This window comes from Denticeps clupeoides, chromosome 5, assembly GCF_900700375.1.
Source record: "Denticeps clupeoides chromosome 5, fDenClu1.1, whole genome shotgun sequence".
In the NCBI taxonomy this organism is placed as follows: domain Eukaryota; kingdom Metazoa; phylum Chordata; class Actinopteri; order Clupeiformes; family Denticipitidae; genus Denticeps; species Denticeps clupeoides.
Window position 1 is genome coordinate 4856147 of NC_041711.1, and position 23553 is coordinate 4879699.

Consider the following 23553-nt stretch of genomic DNA (forward strand, 5'->3'; position numbering starts at 1 on the left):
TATGCATTTTTTAGGCATTTAATGAAAAAAATGTGACACAATAGTATAATAAAACTACTAATAATTGCCGGTATAATGGAAGCATGAATGGATTTATTAACCCACATGGAGAAACCAAGGACATCACCAGAATATTCACCACAAAGCACAAAACACACACAGGATAAAAAAAACACAGAAAACATAAAATAGGTTATTATTTTCAAAAAATAGAATGACCAACCAGCATAAAAAGATAGATTCTTTTATCCATTCCATAATCTGACAGAGCACATGTATGATAAATACTAGGATGTACAGGCACTATTTCAAGTCGAACAAGTAACACAGGAATAACCCAAACACTGGCGGAATGATGGAACGATGGATTATGGTGGAATACCAGAAGACCTTAATGAAGAAAAACCTTTTCTCTAGTCCATAAGCATCATAAGGAGCAGTGAGCTTTTTAGTAGGTGTCAATCAGCTATTCTAAACCGATCAGGATGCAGACAAGTGACCGATGCATTCTGCACACTTCCGCACTGAAATATTATGAAATATTAGCTCTCAGTTCTCAGCCACTGCTTCTTGTTCCTCTACAGGTGGTTTATCTTCCTCTACGGCAGAATATTCATCAAGCCCCAAGGCCTCTTGCACGTTGCCCACGGCTGCGGACACCACACCTCTTGAAAGCCACTCTATCATACCCAGCACGTGCCCCACCCCTCTACCCCCCCTCCAGGCCAGTTTCCCCACACCCCTCCCAGCTGAATGCACCTGATGCCCCAACTCGGACGCAAGCGATTCCACATAATCCTCACTGTTCCCCAGAACTTTGCCACCAAGGAATTTGGAAATGGACCATGTTGAGTTCAGGATCTCCCCAAGTATGCTCATCCCATCTAGAGCCAGCGTGCCCGCCCCGGTTACCCCTTCCTGACAAGAGGTCAGCAGAGTCCCAACCAGCGGAGATGTGCAGCAGTAGAGGCCGGTAACGCACAGCTCGCCGGCTCCGTACACCATGCCGACGACAGGTGACACAGCAGAGGTCCAAGTGTCACATGCAATGTTTTCAAACACAGTGAAGACGTCACCTGGGACCGAGGAGAGCACTGCTAGATCCTCTTGTACGACATAGGTCACCTGACCAGGGATACTGGTGAGGGTGGAGTATACTGGATATAGAGGGAGTGTGATCAGGTATCCGGACGTGGACAGGAGATACATGAACGTGCTGCCCAGGAGAGAGCTGTCAGTCACGTTTTCCGGAGGCTCTTCCTCCAACTCAATTGCCTGATCAACAATTTCATCCATTTGTTCGTCTGTAATTTGCATATCGTTACTGAACAAGTTCAGGCTCTCCTGGAAGACGGCCTCCAAATCCTCCAGACCCCCTGGCACCCTGCAAAGGCCAGTGAATATTTCCGCAACCCCAGTGGCCTTCTCCAGCTCCTCTACACTCACAAGCCTCTCCTTCTCAACCCCCTCCTTCACAATCCCCACGCTGAATCCCATGCTTTCGCCCGGTTCCCTGCTATCCCCTGAGGCCGCACAGCACAGAGCAGACCAGAAAACCGCCACCTCGCACCCGTCCTCCCCCGTGCTCAGCCCTGAGGCGCCAGTCAGCACGAACAGGGCGGCCCCTTGCGCCTGGGGACACTGCGCGCTGGCGCTGTGTTCGATCAGCTTCCAGATCAGAGCCTCCCAAACATGTAGCGGGGTCTTAGCGGAGGGAGGAATTTCACTTCCTTCCCCTCCGAGCAGAGCAGGGACCAGCACCTGGGGTTCAGGGTGATCCTCAGTCCTGGGAGGGTCTTCCTGTTCAATCTTAAAGCAGAAGGACAGAGAAAAAAACTTTTCAATACATGCAATGATCACAAAGGAAACATCGATAAGCTGCTATTTTATCATGATTGATGCATCGTGATTGATCCTTAGATCAAGAACATAAAAAAAATTAACAATGAAATTATTCAAAATGAACTGTAACATCTTAAAGTAAGATTCTAGGAATTCAGCAATTAACCCAATGTAAATAGGTGGGGTAGAATTAACATGTTGTAATTTATAATTACCTTAAATTGTCTTTGTCACTATTTTGATATAAATAGCTCATTGAAAAAAAAAAAGTCAAATTTAATTATATTTCCATGCTACATTTATGTTTCTTCCTCTTTTCAAACCAGCAGATTTTTCTACGGGTTCTTGCATCAATGACCTGACGGTAGAATTCCTGTGATGTTCTTACTGTTATGACAACAGTGTGAATGTACAGAGTAGGAAATGTGAATCGGAACAGTTTATTTATTTGGTACAGCGTAGATGGGCAGTGCAGATAAGGTTACAAGGTTGCAACATTCTGCACAGCTTTCACTGCTATTCAAATACCTCGCCTTGGGTCTTTTTTTTAAAGAAATCTGCAATTTCTCAGTCTTGTACAAGATGCCTTCGAGCTGCTGAATGCTACACTTTTCACACAAAATTTAAATGAGAAATAAAAAAAAAAAGGCAACTTGGATAAACGTCGATGCCTTCGTTCCAGGATTTATTGCTGCAACACCAGCTCACCACATCATACCTGACTTGCACCCTCTTCTCCCGGCTCGCGCAGACAGAACGCGGAATAAACGGTGGAGCCACAGGTCGAGTTGTAGAGCGAGGCGGAGGCCAGCCGTCCCGGGAAGCTGTGACAGCGCCGGACCAGCCCCGCTCCAGCGAAGCCCCGTGGGGGGGTCCCTCCGTAGAAGCTCTGTCTGCAGTGGGCGAAGCCGGGATCCACCGCTGCCTGGCTCTGAGCTAGAACCGGCAGGCCCCAAGCCAGTCCGGTCAGGAGTGACACAGCAACGCAGGCCGCAGCACGAGCCATGGCTCTCTCATTCCGGCTCCTGCTGCAATCTAAGACGGGATCTGCCCAAAAATGCTGTTCTCTGCCGCTTCCTGTGTGTCTCGACCGCTCCACCCGTGCCGTAGCCCCCCCCACCACACACACTCCCCCTCCCTCCTTCAATCTCAGTTTTCAAGGCGCACCTCAGACCTGCCTTCCTTTAGAGTACACAAAACCAAGACTACACCCATGCCAGTGACTTGCGAGTCTGCATTCCTGCAAATTGCGATCGCAAAAGCATTTCTTATTTACAGAATATAATCAGATAAGATTGTATCACAAGTTGTTTTTTTTTTTTCCATTTTTATTAACATTGGCACCAAAAAATAACAACAAACCCTGTACTCTTTATTATAAAAAGCAAGAGAAAACCTCGAGTTAACAAGACTGCCTCAGCCTGTTTGTGCAGCCTGAGTCCGTGTGATGCTGAGAATACTGGTGACGCGCGAGTCTGTGGCAGGTCCTGCGACATTGCAAACCGCTCTGGGGGCACAGGGGTGTGGTGTTCTGCGTCGGCAACTCTCACTCTCAGGCAGGGCCATTAAAATAGGATTCTAGCAAAACAACATGATAAGCAGACCAACATTTACAATTCTATTAACTTTATATGAACATATTACTTGCATTCACACACACACACACATATCACCTTTACTCATTGGGAATGTCAATAACCAGCTCTGCTTCCTCTCCTTCCCCCCTCTCCTCCTCTCCTCTGTCGCTCTCTCCTTCACTCTCTCCTTCCTCCTCTGCCATGTCTCCACTCAGCATCTGACGGGGGACCCAGCAGAAGGGAGCATTGGCTGCTGGTGCAGGGGCTGATGGGTAGTTGGTGGCCAGTGGGGCAACAACCTGTAAGAAGCATGTGAAGAAATAAAAAAGGCAGCATGAAAAGCACATTCATTTAACAATGTGGAAATAAAAGAGAAAAAAATTAAAAGTCTCATCAGTTTCCCTTCTGACCTGAACTCATCTGAAGACATTATAATTATTTCTGATAATATAGCCAATCGATACAATGAATAAAAATGAGCTACGCTGTGTAAGTCACAATCTCTCCATCTCCTCCACTTTTTTCATCTCTCACCTTCCCCGTAGTTTCTTTCTTGTGTTTGGGTGTCTTTGCTTTTCTTTCTTTCTTCATTCGCTCAGCAGAGGGAGCCAGATATTCTGGCGGGAAGGGTAACTACCCACCGCATACAGATCCATACAAACACAAAACACATCCAAGACATGGGATTTTTTTTTTTATGCCAGATGGTCAGGCGGAGAAAAATCAAATGAGAAAGGGGGGGAGAAAAAAAGGAGAGAAAAAGACATGCATGAATAAAATGGCAAAATAACAGGAACAAGCAAAAAAAAATCCTAACACGCAAAATCAAAGTGTTACAATGACATGTGACTGTGAATCCCAGACGTCAAATGCTACGAGTTCAATGCGACTCACAGTGTTCAAGTACTGTGCGGAGGTAGAGGAGGGAAGTGGGTTCGCTCCCGGCCGAGAGAGGAGCGATAGATGAGATGCGGTAGAAAGAAGGGATGGAACCCCGGGGCTACTCCTCCTCCTGACAGACGGAAAATGCGGCAGTTTTTATAAATCCATACCACGTAACGGGAAGCGTTCAACTGAAAACTGCAAATCGTTTGCTCACTTCTTCACCATGTCTCTCTCTCTCTCCCTCAGCACCTCGCCTTCGCTGTTCTCTGACGAAGCCGTGGCATCCGAATCTGTAACGACACACGACACCGAACGTGAGAAACGTTCACAACCAGCAAACCGAATTAATAATAAGAAATGATTATCTACAGTTCACCAGTGCCAAATGGTTTTCTGGTGGCTCAGAACTTACCAGAGGAATCCTCATCAATTCGTTCATACTGTAAGAGTCTGTCCAACAGAAAACTAAAAAGACAAGTCATGTGACAAATCATGTGAGAGGAACGTGCTATCTTGTACTAGTATGTTTTATTGTCTTGTCCCAATCGCCATCTTTACTTTGTTTTTGTCTTGCCTCGCTGATTCATTTGTACAGAGGGTAAAACTAGTATTAAACATGTAAACATGTCACCAGTTATCTAAATGAATACGTTTCTCAAGGAGCATTTCACATGAATCCAGACAAACAAAGAAATCAAACCATCAATGTCCATAAATGTGAAGTTAGGTGTAATAAATTTGATTGACAGAGGGAAAAAGTACTGAACACACGAAGAAAGGAAGGAGCTGGAAGGAGAAGACAATCTTGCAATGGAGTATCAGATGTAGGGCTGAAACGATTATTCGAATAACTCAAATGATTTGATTACAAAAAATATTCAAGGAAAATTCTTTGCCTCGAGGCTTCGTTCAGTTCGTCACCAAAGTCCATCTATTATCATATCGCTCCAGCGGAGCTACGCAGCACCGGAGTCATTGTTTTACATGGACCGTTTTAACTAAGATTTAAGGAGGCGCGATGCACTGGCGGAAAATGAAGATACCGGTGTGCGTAAAAGGCATAAAATATCTGAAGTGTGGGACCATTTTACGCTGCGTAAGGTGGACAATGTAGTGCCGTGTATACACTGTAAAACGGACTCGGCTTACCATAAAATACTCCATCAATACTACAGCACCTTAACCGAACAAATCCTCATGTACACTGCACTTCTCCAAGCGGAGTCGGAGCTTCTACAAGGTATTGTATTTTTATGATTGCTAACTAACATTAGCGCTTCTTAGAACGTACATTATTTGTGTTATGAGTCGATAGTGACGAGGCATGATCTCACTCATGTAATTCATCCCTCCCGCGCGCCCCAAACACACACACACACACACTCAAAACACGCCTTCCACATACATAAGGTAGTAATAATAAATGCAACAGATGGACAAATCTACATTCATTAGCATATATATTTACTTTTGGGCGAGTTTATGCCATTTGGTGAATAAATCAATGTTTTTTTTCTTCCCCACAGTACATCACTGCAGCATAGGCTTGCACATGCATTGCACACACATGCACTAAGACAAATTCTCTCTTTTTCTCTCTCTATTTTTCACCGTGTCACTGTGTGCTGTGTTTCACAATGCCAATCATTTCACTTTCAGCTGAATCCAATAGACAATCTATGGAAAGAACTAAAGGTCAGAGTTCGTAGCTAGATCTGAAGACTGCGTAGAAGAATGGGTCAAATTCAATACATACTTCTAGTTTCTCCATACAAGAGACATCTATGGTCTGATTTCTTTGCAATGTCATATCAATAGTACCTGAAGAAATATTTATTATATACTCATTTTACCCGCTGTATAATGCAGGACTTTAGAGAAGGTTGCATATTCAACGTTTCTCACCTTTTGTCTCGGGATACTTTAAGAAGCTTCCTCTGGGCTCTTCTCAACTCTTCCTGGAAGCATTCCTGCTCCTGATCAGAAAAGTTATATAGTAGTTATATATTAATTCACTTGCAGACGCTGAGCAAACAGAGACGGCTGACAAGCACAGATAACTGAACTGCGATACACACGTAAACCAAGAATTTCAGTTTGCGCTTGAGGTTTTTATATTTCCTCTTGTAATCCACATCAACTTCAGCTTGCCCATTCATTTCTGTTAAAAAACACACAAATAAATTACGGACAATTTAATTGCATATACTGTGGATATGTAATAAGAACGTTGTTCGTATAGGAATGTACAATTATAACGCATTGACGGGCACAATTTCACACAGCACGGCGGTATCGAGTTTTATGGACCGTTTGGATCTTGAGGAGTCGATGAATTACTGAAAAAACATATGTTAATTGTTACGGTCACACACACACATATATATATATATATACTCGCTTAGTTAGCAAAAAGGCTAAGCTAGCTACTGTTTAACAACTCTACTGAAGTATCCTGACTGATCGCCGTTTATCAAATGTGCAGACGTAACCCTGGTGATTTAGTCATGTTAATGCCGCAATGGGGATCATTAAAACAACGTTAATTACCTCTTATATCCGCATCGCCAAGACACAAGCTTAGACTTGTGTTTACTTCCGCTCCGTGCCCCGGAAGTGAATATAAAAGTAATTTAAAAATGCCAAGCGCATTCATCCGAGCGAAGAGGCGAGAGTTTTCCGCGGCGCACGGCTGTAATGACGAAAGATCAGTGCATAAAAAGATTATATCTTACCATCTTGTATGTTACGAAATTATCGACAAATACCGGTAATCATGTTACAGACCGGAGCATCTATCTTGAAACCCCTACCTAACAGGGAAGGCGCATGTTCTGTACTGACACCTGTTTTTATATTGTTACTTAGCTCACCGTCTATAGATTTTTTTATACAAGAAGGCTGTTGGCGGTTAATAGATACCCCACCTGCTTCTGTACCGACGTCTGCGTATTTTGCAGTTCGTTGTCTAAAGTTCTTGACAAAATGCCTCTTTTTATGGACCTGCCCTGAATATAGTTACATTTTCCCCAAATATGCAGGTAAATCATCTTCCACGTTAAACATACAAAATAAAGTATTTTCATTGTACATTGTCATGTATTGTGCACAGCTCATTGTCTATTGTTCTCTACATATCAATGCAAATGCCTGATGCTTTGGATAAACGTGTAAATTGAAATGTATGAGTGGTATCATGAAGTTCGCCAGGTTCTTTCAGCTAACATTGCTGGCCATCTTCGTGGTGTTTGTATTTGCATTGTTCTGCATGTAGTACGAGTGTAGTTTAAGTTAATTTCGAGTGAAAAAAATACCTATATGCAGATTACAGTTTGTACATAAAATCATGCTATATTTTCAAACAACGCCGGTTTGTGGTTCTTTAATTCTGTAATTCCCCTTGGCCCTGATAGACGCTCATTCGTTTAAAATTAGCGCCGCCCCTCCCAAGATGGCGGCTCTTTTGACGCATTCGCTCCCATAGACGCGGCATCTAGTGTGTGTATGCGTGTGTGTGTGTGTATCGGAGCCAGTAACCAAGTCGAGGTCTTTTTCTTTCTGAAGAAACTGACACGTACTAAATGAATGTAATGAAACGCGAGACCTAACTGACAATGTTATCCATATACGTATTTTGTTTCTAAAATACCCTGTAATAATCAATTTCGCAGACGATGTAATGTACAGTATGTTTGTAGTTGGGTTTTTATCTGTTTTCTGAATGGTCTGTTTTCTGAAGACTTCTTTGAGATTAAACCATCACCAGCACAGCAGAGACGGACCATTAGGACCTGGTCATGAATAATTCATTGAGATTAATGCCACTGCTCATCCTGAGAAAGGGAGCCTGGGGAAGGCAGGAAGGAGAAGGGGATGACAAAGAGCTTTTTGTTTATTACCCACCATAAATCTCTTCCTGAGATTCAAGTCAATAATTGTGCTCAGTGGCCATGACTACTTCACGTAGATGGCCAGTCTCGCTTCTAGACAGAAACATGAACTGGTTTTTGTATATATCTCTGTTGGAGGAAAGCAGCACAGATAGGTGACAATCCTGTCCCCACAGACAGAAATAGAAAGCCCTCCTCTATTGCCCATAAATCGCAGGTGCCGCCCATTGTGACAGCTGTAACTTTAATACTTGCCCTCCCACTCTTCCATTCCTCAGAGCGAAGGTCCAGCAGAGCTGAGCTGTGAATACTAATAATGATGAGGGTAAATGTCTATTAACAAATCATGGCTTTCGCTTCTCGTGTTTCTTTTTATTTTCCTTATATTTTAAAAAATCTGTTTTCATCTTTCAGTCTTGCTTTTTATTTGTTGTCTCCTCAGGCAAACTTTGGTAAGTTGAAGAATCACATCAAAGATTCGAACAACAACTGCAAAAAGCCTCTTCTCAACGATCACAAGGTGAGCAGTGCGTATGATTAAACATGTATTCACATTAGTCATGTAGGTTGAAATGTACGCCTAAAGCAGACCATGCACCTGATGTTCGGTGCCAGTGGTGGTAGTAGCCTAGTGGGTAACACTTTACTTTACTGCCATTGTGTCCCTGAGCAAGACACTTAACCCTGAGTGTCTCCAGGGGGGGGACTGTCCCTGTAACTACTGATCGTTAGTCACTCTGGATAAGGGTGTCTGATAAATGCTGTAAATGTAAAAGTAAAATGTTCTCAATGTGTGATTCAGGATAAGCTCATCCAGGCTATCAAGAAGATAAAACATGAGATAGATGAGTGTTATGAAGAAGGGAGAGAAACCTACTCACAGGCCATCGATGTCGAGGTACTGGCTTTCCAGTGAAATCACTTGCAATATTAACAACACGTTAACATTTTATCTATTGCTAAATTATGCTGGGCAATATATATATATATATATTTTCACACACACATATTGGTATATATTTATATCAGAACCAGTTTGATGAAATGGAGAGGGAGATCCAAGCAGAGTTCCAAAATCTCCACCGCTTCCTTGAGGAAGAGGAGGAGAGGGACCTGGAACGACTGAGGAATGAGAAGCAGAGAAGGGTGAAGGCACTGAAAGAAAGAGAGAAGAAGATTGCTGAGCAAGGCCGAAGTCTGGAGAGGGCCATTGAGACTCTGAACAGCAAGCTGAGGGAGGACGAGAGCCCCAAACTACTGAATGTGAGTGAGGGATGGGGGAGGATGTTGGCAGCATGTGGAGTAGCCAAAAGGGATTGGACAACTGTCCCAGAACATGCTAGATGCTATTTTTCATCACATCAACACGTGTGTGTTACCTAATAGCAGGGTGGTCATGACTGTGTTTATCAGCGCACAGAAATATTATAGAGACCTTTGAAGCACGTAATATTTTTAAAATGCAAAGAAATGACATGTAGAACTTGTAAATTCTACTATGCATAGTTATATTTTATATATTTGATATGTCATGTCACTCTATGATATGTTTATATTATTTTGTTTCTTTATTGTAGGAAATCAAAGATCTTTTAAAAAGGCAAGTATTTCATGTAATTTCAAGGCTCTTATGGGGCAGTAGTGTCCTAGCGGGGAAGGAAATTGACCCGTAATCACAAGGTTTCCAAGGTGCCACTGAGCAAAGCACCGTCCCCACACTCTGCTCCCCGGGCACCTGTCATGGCTGCCCACTGCTCACCAAGGGTGATGGTTAAATGCAGAGGACACATTTCACCGTGTCACTGTGTGTTTCACGATGACAATGACTTTACTTTCATTTATTTCCCTCTTCATCATCATTTCTTCTTCGCGTATTCCTTTACCATCCATCCATTGCTTACAGGTGTGAGGTCACCTTTATTCCTCCTGCAGCTGTCGACAGTGAAATTCTCTCTGGGCATTTTGTTGGACCAATTCAATACAGGATCTGGAAACACATGAAATCTTCACTTTACCCAAGTATTCATTTCAATGATATTTTCCTCAAATGATTTAGTAATAGTGTTCTTTTTGTGACTCATCTCTTGTCATAATTTACATCAATAGATATTTCCATGTTGACCTTGGACCCTGAAACAGCTCATCCTCTTCTGTCACTGTCACCTGACTGCACATCTGTGCATTTTGAGGAGGAAAAGGAGATACCTGTTGACGGTGAGGGAGAGAGGAACAACCACCAGCGCTTCAACTACTATTACTGTGTGATTGGCCGAGAAGGTTTCATCACAGGCCGTCACTACTGGGAGGTGGAGGTGAGCAAGAAGACAGCCTGGAGGCTAGGTGTGGTATGCGAGGACATTCCCCGGGGTGAGATGACCACCAGTACCACCAGTAATGGCCTCTGGACACTGATGCTCAAAAATGGGACTATATTGGCTTGCACGCACCCTAAACCCACACTTGTCCGCTTCTCTACTCAGCCCACCCGTATTGGTATTTTCCTGGACTGTGACAGGGAGGAAGTGTCCTTCTATGACGCTGTCACCATGAGGCCTCTGTTCTCATTTTCCATGGGAACTGTGCTGGTGCCACTCTTTCCCTTTTATAACCCATGTGACACGGATGAGGGGAAAAACACGGGCCCTCTCTCCATCTTCTGGCCCTCTCTTTAATTTTGAGATTGCGTAAGTCAGTTTTTGTTTCCTTACTGTGTATTAGTTACAAATATAAAAAGAAAATCATTGTTGTCATTAACACCATAAATGTGAATGTTTTTATTCCTTACTGTTACATACGATTAGTACTCTGCTATGAATATATTATTTCTATTGAATTGATTTATTATCAGATGACATTTGTCTATTTTAATAAATGACTAAAGAGGGAGAAAATTTGACTAGATTATAAGTATATGTGAAGGTACCAAGGTACCCAAGGCAAACTGGACTGAATAACCCAACAGGACAAAGAGGGAATGAGGAGGTGGCATCAGCCACAAATTTACCTGACTATAAATACCACTGTCACGTCGTCACAGCTGTGACACTGGCAGAGATGAGAATGAAGAGCATGTCAAACGGGGAGGGGGTGGGCTTGAACAAGAAAAACACCGCCATGGACGGAAAGACATCGGTGCCATTGAAGTCACGAAGGTGGCAATGTAAATGAGCATGGCAAAGGGCAGAAAGATCTGTGAGAACAGAAGTCTTTTTAGCATTTTTTTTTATTATTATTCTCAAGACAGCAAATAAATAAAATCAATTTTTGTTATAAAACATCTGTGTTGCACTGTGCAAAAAGACATAGTTTACCGAACTATAAAACCACATTTATGTTGAGACAGGAACAGGAGAGTGCTGCAGGTCAGAGACCACAGGATGTGATTTATATGAAGCAGTGCAAACACCAAAGACATCCATAAACAGGTGTGTGGTATTACATCAAAGCAAGTCTACCATCAAACCAGCTAGTGTCAAAGGTCACAGAAGGCTTAAATTAAACATTTTTAATTTGACTTTCCTGTGCCTTTCATTGCACAGGGGATACAAATTTCTTCGCATTGATTTTTCACCATTTACCTGCAGTATGGTTATAATTGCCAATAAGGAAAAAAAAATAAAAAATAAGTGCCATCGGTGGTAAGAGTAAAAATTGGCCTGCTTAAAAGTGCAGTTGGGGAGGCCTATTAGCAAATTGTGGTCAGAAATCCAGTGTACTAGTAGCAGTGCTATGACACATCTGGTCTTCCAGTGCAGCGTTAGGACGTTGCATCTGAATTGAGATGTAGCTATTAATTCCCCCAAACGGACGAACCAAACACGGACTCAAGAAAGTCGATTGTGTTTAATCCAATACTGACCAGGACCTGCAACTGGCAGCTAATGGCTGCTGCAGGTTCTATTTCACAGCAGAATGGGAAGGTAAGTGGTGAGGGAGGGGTACTCACTTAGTCGCAATCTGTAACCTCAGCACTAGAGGTTAAATGGTGCTGAGGAAGCCTTAAATTAATCCGTGTCCTTCACTATTCAAATCTTTGTATCACTTCATTGTTTTATAGTTTTTGCTTATGCTTCTTATAGGCACCTCAGAATATATTGAAATCCATTGCAGCACCTTGGTGGAATTTATGAATGGCAGCAACTGCTTTAAAAAGTCGTGATAAACCATAAATTAAAAATTATGTAGTCCATATTCAATTTAACTCTTATAATTCATCTATTACAATACATACATTCTCAGTCCTCAGTATGACTATGGCAAGAGTCAAAACCCACTGGTGATATCCAAGAAAGGGTTTGAAAATCCCCAAGGGACACATGGAGACCATGGTTGTGAATTAAACTGAGATTAATAAGAACATGTAACCAGTTCCACAGCAGATTTCCAATGTAAACACACACTGACACATACACACACATTATTCAGCACAGGCACACACAAGCATACTGTGAAAGCTTACGGTCAATCAAAAGATACACAATGCTGATGCCCACAAACATAGACATAAGCCACAATGAGCTCTGCTCAGACTGCACACATCACACCAATCAGGGGTTTACAAAAGGATGCACAACAACACTACCGTTTCCCTTAACCCTTTGAACACTTAAATCTTCTAGGTTAATTTCACTATACATAAAACCAGACTAAAACCGGACATTACAGATTACTGTTATTATCACATGCTTGTAGTATTTATTAAGGTAATTCACCAGAGCATCCTGGGAACATTACATGACTATGCCAATGGTAATTGCCTTCTCTTCAAAAGCTATAGTTCCAATCAGGCTTATTCTCTGACAATAATATTTCATGTTGGAAAACTAAACTAAAAAACAACACCCACAGGTCACATTTAAAAGACCTTGTGGATTAGAATTTGTTATTAAAAAATAAATTTTAATATGAAGTAAACAGGTAAAATGAAATTTAGAATTCAAAGGGTTAAGGTCTTCATGCTAGATGCAAAACTGTTTTCAGTGAATTATTCATTGTGTTTGTAGCTACTGAAATATGAATATGATTCTGCACAACTTTTAACAAGCAAGTGTAGTGACATTTACTACATGAATTATGTGATTATACTGTAAAATAGCCTACATATCCTCCAACTTTTGTTTGGTGATGGTGATTAAATGTTAGCTGTTAATGGGATTAATGTGTGTGCATTATTTCAAATTTCAGCCTGTTAAGGTTTTTAAACAAATGACACTGGGTGCATCAATATGGAATTCATCTTCAACTGTACAACACTACAACTATTTTTTACACATTAAACCCAACCAATCTGAAGTGATGGAATCACATTGGCTATTCACATGCATATGTACAATAGAGAGGAAAACAACTGTACTTGTCTAACTGCATATGTTGTGAGTGTGTGTCCAACCGTATAATCACCGTATTGCTTGGAAAGAAATAAGGAAGTAATTTAACCCTTTCCATCTCTCCTTCAGCCACACAACTAACTGTGCTCTTGATAAATTAAATTAATTGAAAGGTCTTGCATATAACACATTACTAAGGGGGTGCACTGAATATTTCCACATATTTATATTGGTACCTACTGATATTGAAGGTTACAGCAGGCACTATATTTAGAGTGAATTTCTCTCTGATCAATTACCTACATTATATTAGTATCAGTATCACAGAATTCTGTATGGCTTAAGATTTCATTTTATGCAGATCATGAATATTTATAGGAAAATTAGTAGAAGGTGAAAAAGATATAAAGAAGGCAGTTGAATTTTACAATTTCTCTATGGTCATCACAGAAACTGGCCAGTTTATATTATGCCTATTGATGACATTTTTTAAATTGTGCTTTTCCTTTTAACTTTCATCTAAAAATGTAGTTTTTTTCTTTCTGAATCACTCTAATTTCTGCATCTGCCATTAATAGAAATGTGAGGTAGAGGCTTTACACTTGTAGTAGAAAATCTACATGTAAACATCCTCAACACTCACTATCTTTGCAAGGCTAATCTCTATAAAGAGCTACACAAATGAATGTATTTTTGTCCTTCTATAGCAGTTATTGTGCCTTTAAGCTAAAACAAATAAGGTAAACACTTTAATCATTTACGCCAACTTTGATTTCAGAAGTAGCACTGCACTTTTCATTGAAAGAGTTCACAGCATGCACAATCATGCAGTCTTCCCAGGAAATCTCACACCATTTTACCTGGTCATATGAGGAACTGATACTCTGGTGGTTTCATAGGGGCTCAATTTAGTCTGACAGTCTGACAATGATGCTGCAAAAATGTCAGTTGAAGTCAAGAACTGAAGTCAGTTTAGCAGAAATGTTGAAGAGAGTTAAAAGAAAGGTTTTTGGAACTCACATTGACCTGTTAATGACAAAGATAAAATATAATTACTTCTATTCATATATAAAACCCTGACATCAGTGAGAGGATGTTCCAAAAGGGCATTACTAACAAGAAGCTGATTTATGTTGTCATCAGCTTACTGGATTGCAATTTAACTTGCATAAGTGCATTGAAATTAGGATTTTAACAAGATGATATTCTATTTTAGAATCTCTAGATTCATGCAGACATCTTGCAGACATAACATCCATGATCTTGCCCTGCCCCAGCCCTCATGAATTTGCATAATGCTACAGACCCGGTAAATTAGTGAGTCAGGCCTGTTAATTACTGCCACAGCTTGCAAAGAGGTGCCAAATTGGGCTCTTGTCATAAGTAACACACATTTGTAGTGAATTTCGCTATGAGAATTGAACCCCTCTCTGCATATCCAGTCTCCACAAAATGTCTCAAAGGAGACTGCTTGGCCATAGTTAACAGTCTGAAGGTGAAATTATTTCCTAAGCAGTGTACATACAGGCAAGAGTTTCCAAGAGAATCCAATTTAAAGACACTGCCAGACCTGGAATGTTTCAGGACAGCAAGGAGCTTCTGCTTTCAGGCTTTTCCGACATCTCTGAGAATGTTCAGATGGAGCAGAGGTGCGTCAAAGTTCATCAAGGAATTTTCCCATTTGTTCCCGGCAGCAGCCCAGTCCAGTCCGTCACCAAACCCTCCAAGTCACGTGGGACTTTGTACATGCGGATGCAGCACACAGGAACAGACACAACTATTCCAGCGTTTGAAGTTCACTTATGGTCAGTTACAAACAATTTTTTTTAGAAAACATGACAGATCCTTTTCTACTTTGTGGCCTGTGGAAGCCATCAAGTGGAGTTGATGAGTGAGAGAGAAAAGGGTTAGTTATTTCATACAATGCACTCTATACAGCCTGGGTTTTCAAACCTGGCCCTCATGATATATATATATATATTAAAAAAATCACATTCAGTTCATGATTTCTAGTCTTCCAAATCCTTAAATTCCCCATCACCTCACAGAGCAGAGTGAGTAAAAACCCACCCAGGTCATGCTAAACTGTCAACGTCTTGTAATCCTCTCTCAGTATTGAATATTGGTAATTGGTATTTTGATATTTGCATGCATATAGAATATCATCATATAAAGTATTTTCTGTGAGGATCTACAAGAAATCCTGCATAATTTGAAGGTGTAATTAATGTAATTGTGTGTCATTGTGTATACTAGTATTGGGAGCATGTTATTTTGTTTTTAGTGAGTTAAAAGTGCTATTAGAAGCTACACTAGTAAAGTAATACATGTAGTTATGATGTATTTAAAAGGCCTTTCCCCATGAGTAGTGTTAGGGTTGTCATGAATGGACAGTCTTAATGGGTTTTTACTGTAGGTGGTGTGTAACTCAGTGGGAGTGAAATAAGGCCTTCATCTCCTCAGTCGGTCTTCTCCACGCCTGCTGCATCATTGTCCACTTTGGCCTCAACACCTGGAGCTCCATCAGCAGGAGGCGCTTTCGCCACATTTTTCCCGGTATCAGGGCTCTTTGGCAAGGCAGTTTTGGGAGGCTCGCCACCAATCTGATCCGGTCCTGGAGCTGAGGGACCGCTGCCAGGCTCGGGCTCAGGGGCACCGTTAGTAGTTGGTTTTGGTTCAGGTGTTTTAGCAGGCTGAGGGCTTGACATGCTTTGTTTAGCATCAAGGGGAGATGGTGAGACTGCCTTGGGCTCCATGGTTGGAGTAACAGCTGGTTTAGATTCAGGAACAGGTGAAACTGTGACTTTCGGCTCGGGGCTAGCAGCTGGTTTTGCTTCAGGTGTTGAAGCGAGGACAGGCTTGAGGTCTGGGGATGGAGACACAGCTTGCTTAGGATCAGGTGAGGGGACTGATGGTGGTCTAGGCTCTGGTGTTAGAGCAGGCTTAGTGGCAGGAGTTGATGCTGGTGCCAGCTCAGCAGCTGGGGATATAGGGGTCGGAGAAACAGCTGGTTTAGCCTCTGATGGTGCAGTCACGGTAACTTTGGATACAGGTGGTGATGTGGCAGAGGGTTTAAGGCCAGAGTCTGGCTTTGGCTCAGGCTCTGGGCTTTTAGGTGCTGGTTTAGGGTCAGGGGTTGGCACCAGAGCTGGTTTAGACTCAGGGGCAGCGGAATCAGGGATTGGTACAGCCACGGCATCTGTGTCACTGTCCAGTGGCAAGGCAGTTGTGTTGAACCCCACTCCTGAGTCACTGGTTTCCATGTTCTTGTCACATGCAGTGACCTCCTTTGAGGAGACTTCCAAACCCTGATGGGCCAGCAGCAAACATCAGAGTAGTTTAGACATTATTGTGGGGTTAAGATAAGGTAATGTTAGACTTTTACCTTGATGCTAACTTCTGTGCTCTGGGACTTCTCTGTGATGTCTTCTTTTACAGACTGAATGTTGGTGTCTTCAACTTGGCGGCAGGCATCTTTAACCACCTGATATCAAGAATATATCTATGATTTACTGATACTATGATTTTCCTCACTGATTAAGACTGCAGTCAGAAATTTGCGTTTGCAAAAATGTACTGTTAAATGTAATGACGAATGCAATGTGATTAGATGTTCACCTGTCTGAAGGCATCACCCTCCTCACTCCCAGCACTCTGAGCAATCTTCTCAATGGCTCTGGCTTTTTCGGCACGTTTGCGGATCTTCACCAAGCAAGACAGCAGGCAGATCAGCAACAGCAACACCAGCAAAGAAACCAGGGCTATGATGGCTACATAGAGTGGAGGCAGTGTAAAAGCTAGAAGGAGGGAGCGGAAAGAAAAGCGAGAAATGGAGAGATAGAGCTGTAAGTGGGCCCATCATCAAACTGAACAAGTGCCTAATGACAGAGTACATGGGAGTCTGCAATGACATATCATTATATCAAGGGCACCGGGCACAGGGCACCTTTCCTTATGGAGTGGGAAAAAACAGAGGAAAGCCTAGCCAGAGCGAGGATAGGATGTAAACATACATGCAAAACTGGGACCAGGATTCAAACCGATGACCTTGGAGGTACGAGGCCACACCGCTACCCATGTGATATTACTCCCTTGTTTCCTATTTCTTACCTTCCAGTTCCAAGTAGACTTTGGCAACAGGAAAGTGATGAAGATCGGTCACTCTGAACTCTCCAGCATCACTGTCTTTGATTCCCTCCAAAATGAACACAGATACATCTAGAGAGGCCCTGTCCTCCAAGTCCGATGGCACTTTTAGCTCCCCATTTTCCAGGAGGGTTTGAGGACTTGAATCAGAGTCACGGATGTAAACGAGACGGACCTGTGATTTGTCCAGGAACAGGTTAACCTTCAGAGTGGCTCCACGTGGCAGCCGGACAACATCCTGATGCTCTGAAAAATGTAATGTGACACATCAGTCCAACGGCATAAATATTTTCACAAGTGCAATCATTATCCTACCTCTTTCTCACCTATGACATTAAGGCACACCTTCTTTTTCTCATTACTATTAAGATTGATGGTGTAAGATCCCTCATCAGCCCAAGTGACACCGCGTAAAGTGACTTTGGTTTCAGAGACGTTGAGGCGGTTCTCATAGCCATCCTTGTAGGAGTCTTTGTCAAACAAACGCTGCCGTGTTCTGGAGGTCTGGTTAGCCGCAGCATCGCCTGGTTGGTATTCAATGGAAATTGGAGGGGCGACGCCAGCAAGACCAATACTAAAGTCTTCACCGAACTTTACTAGGTCCTCACTGGAACAGTCTAAGAAGGAGAGAAAGATTTATTGTTCAGGTGTGGGGAAATGAAAGCAGAGTGCAGCTAGCTCACCCATTGGTCCCAAGACGTCAATAACCCTGGTAACATTTGACTCCCTAGACACAAGTCTGAATCATTTGCAGTTTCATTCACAATATGAATGAACTACAGTAAATGTGGATGATATTATGCAAAACAGCAGAACAGACACGTTGCACAACGCAGAAGTGCTCGTAGGTGAAAATTCTCCACCGGTGTTATAATCAGATGGGAGAAAATGTAGCGACTGGCACAGGGGTTCTGGGTGAGAATTGAGAGGGACTGGAAATCAAAAAGGAAACCCCCCCAAAATGCACACCAAGCAGCCCTGGGCCAGAGCTGTAATTAATTAGGGGTGTCATTACAGAGGGGACGCTTCCCTGCTCGTGCACCTGTGCTAGCAGATTTGCACGCAGAGCCATGCATATGTTTTGCCGCAGGCTGTGTTGTCTGTGCGCGTTGGTGTAAGAGCTCGCACACACTGTGTCAATATGCCTGCCTTCTTGCGATAAACTGATTACGAATGAATGTGACTCCAAAAAGAACAACATGGAGAGGATACATAAATTCAGCCCCCCTGGTCCTAAATATATATATTTCAGCACCTCATATTCATTACAATGTTTAGTCATCTGTAGATCTTAATAAGACAATCAGAGAAAAAAGTTATATATTCATTAATTGCAAGAGTAATGGACAATGGACACAGGATTCACCTCACTAGTAACCAATCACAGAAACAACTTCACACCGTGACCCACCAACCCATCACTATAGGCGAATGTTAAGGGTTTAGGGGTTTACTGGTTTTAGGGCAACCATAGGCAATGTGTACCTCGCACAATCAGCACAATATGCCTGGTATCCTCAGGATCCTCAATAGACTGGATCGTGTAGTTTCCCTCATCGCTCTTCTCAACATTCTCCAGGATCAGGTGGCTGATGGGCTGGTTGAGTTTGGCCCGTGGGCTCAGCACTGACCTTTCCTTCATCAGAACCACCTCGCGCCGTGCAGGGCCTGTTTTGGGGTGGAAGACCACCTCAACGGCGAAAGATGGAAGGGGGATGTGGAAATCCTCCCCCAAAAACAAGGTGGTGTTCTCTGCATTCACTGCAAGAGAGGAAGAGTGAAATAGTGCATTAGTGAACAGCATGACAACTGCTCCTGTTATCCTAAAGGTTCAATGAAAAACATTAGAAAATGTACCTCTTAAAACTGCAGAAGAAACTGTAAAAAAGAGTGGACAGAACACATTTTAAACATGAATGGACTCTCCTTTCGTTTAGCACATCACATTTAAGGACATTAAGACAGACCACTTGGTTTGCTGTGAGAAGGGACCTGTTGTGCGTTTGTTAAAATAGATTCATTAATTATTGAAAAACCTGACATATTGAACCAGTATGCTTCATTTGGCAGACTGTCACACCCAACAGGCTGTTCAAGACCTTCCCTGAGTCCTTCTTGCCTCCTAGGGGTTGTTTCATTCCCCAGATGACCAAAAGAATCACTGCCACGGTAAAATCTGTTCCATTGCCTTTAATAATTTAAAAACATTTGAAATATACAGAGAAAAAATGTTCAGTAGACAGTAACATATATTGAATGGAACTAAAGGGTAAAGAGGGTAAGCAGCTTGCTTAATATTTCCCTCAGAAGGGTTACTCTACTATTCACTCTTCCTCTGGATAAAGGCAGATAAAACAAGTGTCGTTCCATAATTGCCACTTACCAGAATAGACCAGCATGCTAAGCATAAGTGCTGTTGTCATCGCCATCTCTACTGGGTTCCTGAAATCAAGAAAGCAGAATCCATTTTACATCTCCTCTCTGCACGAGTGGGTGCAGGTGAAGAGGAAGTTGCAGGAAGAGAATCGGGCCTCAATTTTAAACGGCCCCCCGCCATCCTTTCAGAGTCCCCCATTTCTGTTTGAAGGGACATGTGAGGAGAAGACGAGAATCCCGCTAGACTGATGCTGTCTGGCACCGTGGGAGAGTTGACTACAGGAGGCAAAACACAAACTCTCTCTCTGGCTTGCCGGAATATGGGTCATGTGTAGGCCTAATAAAAGCACCCAGTGCAGAGGACGTCTCAGGTGCACGAGGGACAAGTGGAAATCACCCAGAACAAAGGCATAGAAAGAAACCCAACTCTCACTGCAGGACCATGGACAGGCATGGGCAACTCTTATTAACGTCAAATGATCTCACAAAATGAAAATTTCATATTAGGCGACCTTTAAAACAGCAAAAGATGGCTAAGGAGAGCTCAAAAGCACAATAGTCCAAAATAAAAATAAAAATTGGTTACAAAGGAGTGTGAATGCCTTAGCTGTATGTTTCATATGTCCCAGACAAGGGAACACTCAGACAAAATGGAGTCCTCCTCACCCTGTGACATTGGAGAGCCCCTCTAGGGCATCGATCTGGGTTCCGGCTTTGCCGGCAGTCTAGTCCAGAGATAAAGGGATCTCTTTGTGACATTTCACACGGCGGCACTGCCGGCAGAATGCTGTTCTCATTTTGTCATGTCAAAAGGACACAATTAGCTGGGATTCAGCACCCTTTCGCTGTTTCACACACGCTGCCTGACTGTTAACTAGAGTTTCTTGTCATGTCTCATCCCTCATTATGCATGACTCTGTGTGTGTGTACGAAAGAATAAAATGGTCTGCCACTGAATTTGGAGGTCTATCACAGAAGTTTGCTCATTACTGCAAAGAAGCAGCATAATGAAAACCAGGTTGATGAAAATATCAGTATTCCAGGGAAATCAGTGACCAAACGTTCTTTTTTGTTTTAGATTCATTCTCAGTGCTATTCTTTTTTTATTATTATTAATACGATGCCCAGATATGTTCTTCCTCAAATGTCTGAGCTGCTATTCACATTTTCCAATGACTTGGTCTGATAAACCCTCCATTTAAAATGAAGTATATTAAAAATGTAACACTGGCCCACATGGGATTTTTAAATATGAATTAATGCTTGTACAAACACACAGGGATGCCAGCTTCCGATGGAATCACTGGACCCACATGTGTTGGCACAAAGAAACGCCCCTTTGCTTTTTCTGGGCTGCTAATGAAGGGCTTCCATGGTCAAATATGCCATCTGCTCTGCCTCGCCCATTCCCCTTCCCTGGGTCAGATTCTCCATCCACCTTCTCTTTGTGTGTCTGTAGTACCTTCCTCCTCAACCCGTCCACAGCTTTCCATTATATTTGATTGCATTAATTGTGTCGCTCACATGGCTTCTTGACTGTGTGGAATCAACACACCCAGAATATGCTGAACCATGCTGTTCAATTGAACATTCTAGAACATATCTGCATCATTTTGGTAAAAGATGTACTAGAAACTGTATCCTGAAGAACTATCAAATACCAGATTATTACACCTGTTGCTGTGTATTTGTATTGTATAGAATATAGCATGCATTTTTTGTGATGTTGGACTGTTAAAGTTGTTACAGATCTTGGTGGTGAAGAAGCATTCAAGTAAAGACTCTGATCTGTACATATGACAATAAAACAGCTGAACTTGAACCACAAAGTCGCAGGTTCAAACCCCACTTATTACCATTGTGTCCCTGAGCAAGACACTTAACCCCGAGTGTCTCCAGGGCGACTGACCCTGTATCTACTGGTTGCAAGATGCATTGGATGTCGGATAAATGACATAACGCAAGTGTAAATGTCTTCTGCATAGATCTGAGGTTAGCGGGCATTCCAGGAAACTGTGATCATTATTTTCACTCTCAACTCTTCTCCATGCAGGCCCATCTGGCTGGATTTTTAAGTGGCTTTCACTGTGTGGCCCGCATCTCAGAGGAAGGAAAGAGGCAGAAATGACTTTCTAAGTGATGCTCGGTGAATGTGCTTCAGACACACCGTCACATTATAACGTCTGTTTTTCATGAAAAATATAGTTTCATAAGAAATCAGATTAGCTGAAACGTATCCTACTCTACACTTACATCCTATTAATGATTTCAAACTGTGTTATTAAATGCCCTGAAGCAGACCACCTGAGGGACAAATGATGAGAGGGTGAGAGTACTGCGGCTCCGTCAGTGGGAGTAAAGCCATGGCCGTGAAACCCAATAACTTTGTGTAAGGTGTGTAAAATGCTTACCGACACAGAAAGGATGTGCAGGCTAACACAATTACTGTGGCCTATAAAATAATGCTGGACATTCATTCAGAACCACACCGCACCGCAACTGGCCCACCGGTCTGAGAAAGATCAGCTCGCCTTTAATTGGGGCCACTGGGATTGGATGATTAATCTCAACCATCATAAATTAACATTGCTGATGATGAGATGCATCACAAGGCATCGCAATATTTCATCTGGATAGAAAAAATATCAGTATTAATAAAAAAAAAAATTTGTATTCACTGGCATACGAATATGAAGCCGGTGTGGCGTCCAGAATCCATTTCAGCCCCCGAACCTATTAATTCTTCTACTGAGCGCGGTTCGTCGCCCCATGGCGCATTTGACACCCCCACAAATTCCTCAGTCGTTACTGGGTTTATTATAGGGCAGGGTGATTGGATTCCACATATCCGCGCTACGGTATCGATCATCTTCATTTTGGATTCATTCATCCAAAAGCTCCTTGTCGTAAAATAAAATCACGTTTTAACGAATAAATAGGACAAAAAAAACGTGTAGATTGTAACTGAGGTGTCGTTGAAACGAAGGGGTTCATGCGCTGAGTGCGCAAATTCTGCGCCTCATGCATAATTCATCGCTCGCCACGCCGCCGGCGAATATACGACAATATATCCTGTTAATAATCAAAAAGAAAGAAAGAAAAGCCGATCATGCGACATTTTCACACCGACCATCCAACTGCACCCTTCAACCGATCCATTTCCATTCTCACCCCGGACCGGAAAATTACCAGACAAACCCGAAACCCTGCAGAATTTAACCCGTCGCGCCCCGCCGCCGCGCTCACCTTGATTTAAAGCCCCTTTTCTCCGCGTCGGTCGGTCGGCTCGTCTCGTCTCGGCGTGTCGGAATGGCGCAGGGGACCGTTCACGTCACCTCGCAGCCTCGCCCCCCTCCAGAACTACAGCGCTTGACGGCCGAGGCTGGACATCTGGAGGAGGATCGGGGTCCGTCCGCTTCTCGGAGACGCTCGGGTCTGGTCGGGGAGCGCCGGATCCCCCCTCCCCGCCCTTCCGTGACGCGATTAACCACGATCAGGACCAGACACGGA

The 23553-nt window shown here is 42.8% G+C and overlaps 4 protein-coding genes across 7 annotated transcripts; 1 reads left to right on the forward strand and 3 right to left on the reverse strand.

Moving 5' to 3' along the window:
* Positions 1 to 549: 549 nt before the first annotated feature.
* LOC114789833 (endonuclease domain-containing 1 protein) lies at positions 550 to 2908 on the reverse strand. The gene is made up of 2 exons (XM_028979226.1): positions 2561 to 2908; positions 550 to 1809 (listed from the first exon to the last, which is right to left on the reverse strand). Exons 1-2 carry the CDS (start codon positions 2846 to 2848, stop codon positions 550 to 552), a joined length of 1548 nt encoding a protein of 515 aa, XP_028835059.1. The 5' UTR covers positions 2849 to 2908.
* Positions 2909 to 3159: 251 nt separating this feature from the next.
* Positions 3160 to 6909, reverse strand: ino80e (INO80 complex subunit E). 2 transcript variants are annotated; one of them, XM_028980979.1, is made up of 9 exons: positions 6855 to 6909; positions 6383 to 6465; positions 6210 to 6280; positions 4717 to 4769; positions 4519 to 4594; positions 4314 to 4431; positions 3954 to 4052; positions 3516 to 3718; positions 3160 to 3420 (listed from the first exon to the last, which is right to left on the reverse strand). In XM_028980979.1, exons 2-8 carry the CDS (start codon positions 6461 to 6463, stop codon positions 3518 to 3520), a joined length of 699 nt encoding a protein of 232 aa, XP_028836812.1. In that variant the 5' UTR covers positions 6464 to 6465; positions 6855 to 6909; the 3' UTR covers positions 3160 to 3420; positions 3516 to 3517. The 2 variants fall into 2 exon arrangements, with proteins under 2 accessions (XP_028836812.1, XP_028836813.1); XM_028980980.1 differs by lacking the exon at positions 6855 to 6909 and adding an exon at positions 6555 to 6844.
* Positions 6910 to 8454: 1545 nt separating this feature from the next.
* On the forward strand, positions 8455 to 13034 carry LOC114790696 (zinc-binding protein A33). Of its 3 annotated transcripts, none has more exons than XM_028980984.1 (8): positions 8455 to 8519; positions 8637 to 8714; positions 8997 to 9092; positions 9224 to 9457; positions 9772 to 9794; positions 10098 to 10213; positions 10301 to 10506; positions 10675 to 13034. In XM_028980984.1, the coding sequence occupies exons 1-8, from the start codon at positions 8511 to 8513 to the stop codon at positions 10864 to 10866; spliced, it is 954 nt and encodes a 317-aa protein (XP_028836817.1). In that variant the 5' UTR covers positions 8455 to 8510; the 3' UTR covers positions 10867 to 13034. The 3 variants fall into 3 exon arrangements, with proteins under 3 accessions (XP_028836817.1, XP_028836818.1, XP_028836816.1); XM_028980985.1 differs by having other exon boundaries at positions 10301 to 10561; positions 10675 to 10838; XM_028980983.1 differs by having other exon boundaries at positions 10301 to 13034.
* LOC114790695 (uncharacterized) lies at positions 11400 to 23530 on the reverse strand. Its single transcript, XM_028980982.1, has 9 exons — positions 23290 to 23530; positions 20051 to 20109; positions 19525 to 19545; positions 19153 to 19428; positions 17994 to 18284; positions 17632 to 17913; positions 17140 to 17318; positions 16907 to 17005; positions 11400 to 16829 (listed from the first exon to the last, which is right to left on the reverse strand). The coding sequence occupies exons 2-9, from the start codon at positions 20094 to 20096 to the stop codon at positions 15981 to 15983; spliced, it is 2043 nt and encodes a 680-aa protein (XP_028836815.1). The 5' UTR covers positions 20097 to 20109; positions 23290 to 23530; the 3' UTR covers positions 11400 to 15980.
* Between the last annotated feature and the right edge of the window lie 23 nt (positions 23531 to 23553).

Coding starts and splice junctions, on each gene's coding strand:
- LOC114789833 (XM_028979226.1), bottom strand. CDS start 2,848: ATGGCTCGTGCTGCGGCCTGCGTTGCTGTGTCACTCCTGACCGGACTG. Junction 1,810..2,560: donor GAGAAGAGGGTGCAAGTCAG/GTATGATGTGGT, acceptor TTCTGCTTTAAG/ATTGAACAGGAAGACCCTCC.
- ino80e (XM_028980979.1), bottom strand. CDS start 6,463: ATGAATGGGCAAGCTGAAGTTGATGTGGATTACAAGAGGAAATATAAA. Junction 4,770..6,209: donor AAAGTATCCCGAGACAAAAG/GTGAGAAACGTT, acceptor TTGTCTTTTTAG/TTTTCTGTTGGACAGACTCT. Junction 4,595..4,716: donor AATTGATGAGGATTCCTCTG/GTAAGTTCTGAG, acceptor GTGTCGTTACAG/ATTCGGATGCCACGGCTTCG.
- LOC114790696 (XM_028980983.1), top strand. Junction 8,715..8,996: donor CTCTTCTCAACGATCACAAG/GTGAGCAGTGCG, acceptor TGTGTGATTCAG/GATAAGCTCATCCAGGCTAT. Junction 9,795..10,097: donor ATCAAAGATCTTTTAAAAAG/GCAAGTATTTCA, acceptor CATTGCTTACAG/GTGTGAGGTCACCTTTATTC.
- LOC114790695 (XM_028980982.1), bottom strand. CDS start 20,096: ATGGCGATGACAACAGCACTTATGCTTAGCATGCTGGTCTATTCTG. Junction 19,429..19,524: donor TTCTTCTGCAGTTTTAAGAG/GTACATTTTCTA, acceptor CCTCTCTTGCAG/TGAATGCAGAGAACACCACC. Junction 17,914..17,993: donor GGTGTGCCTTAATGTCATAG/GTGAGAAAGAGG, acceptor TACATTTTTCAG/AGCATCAGGATGTTGTCCGG.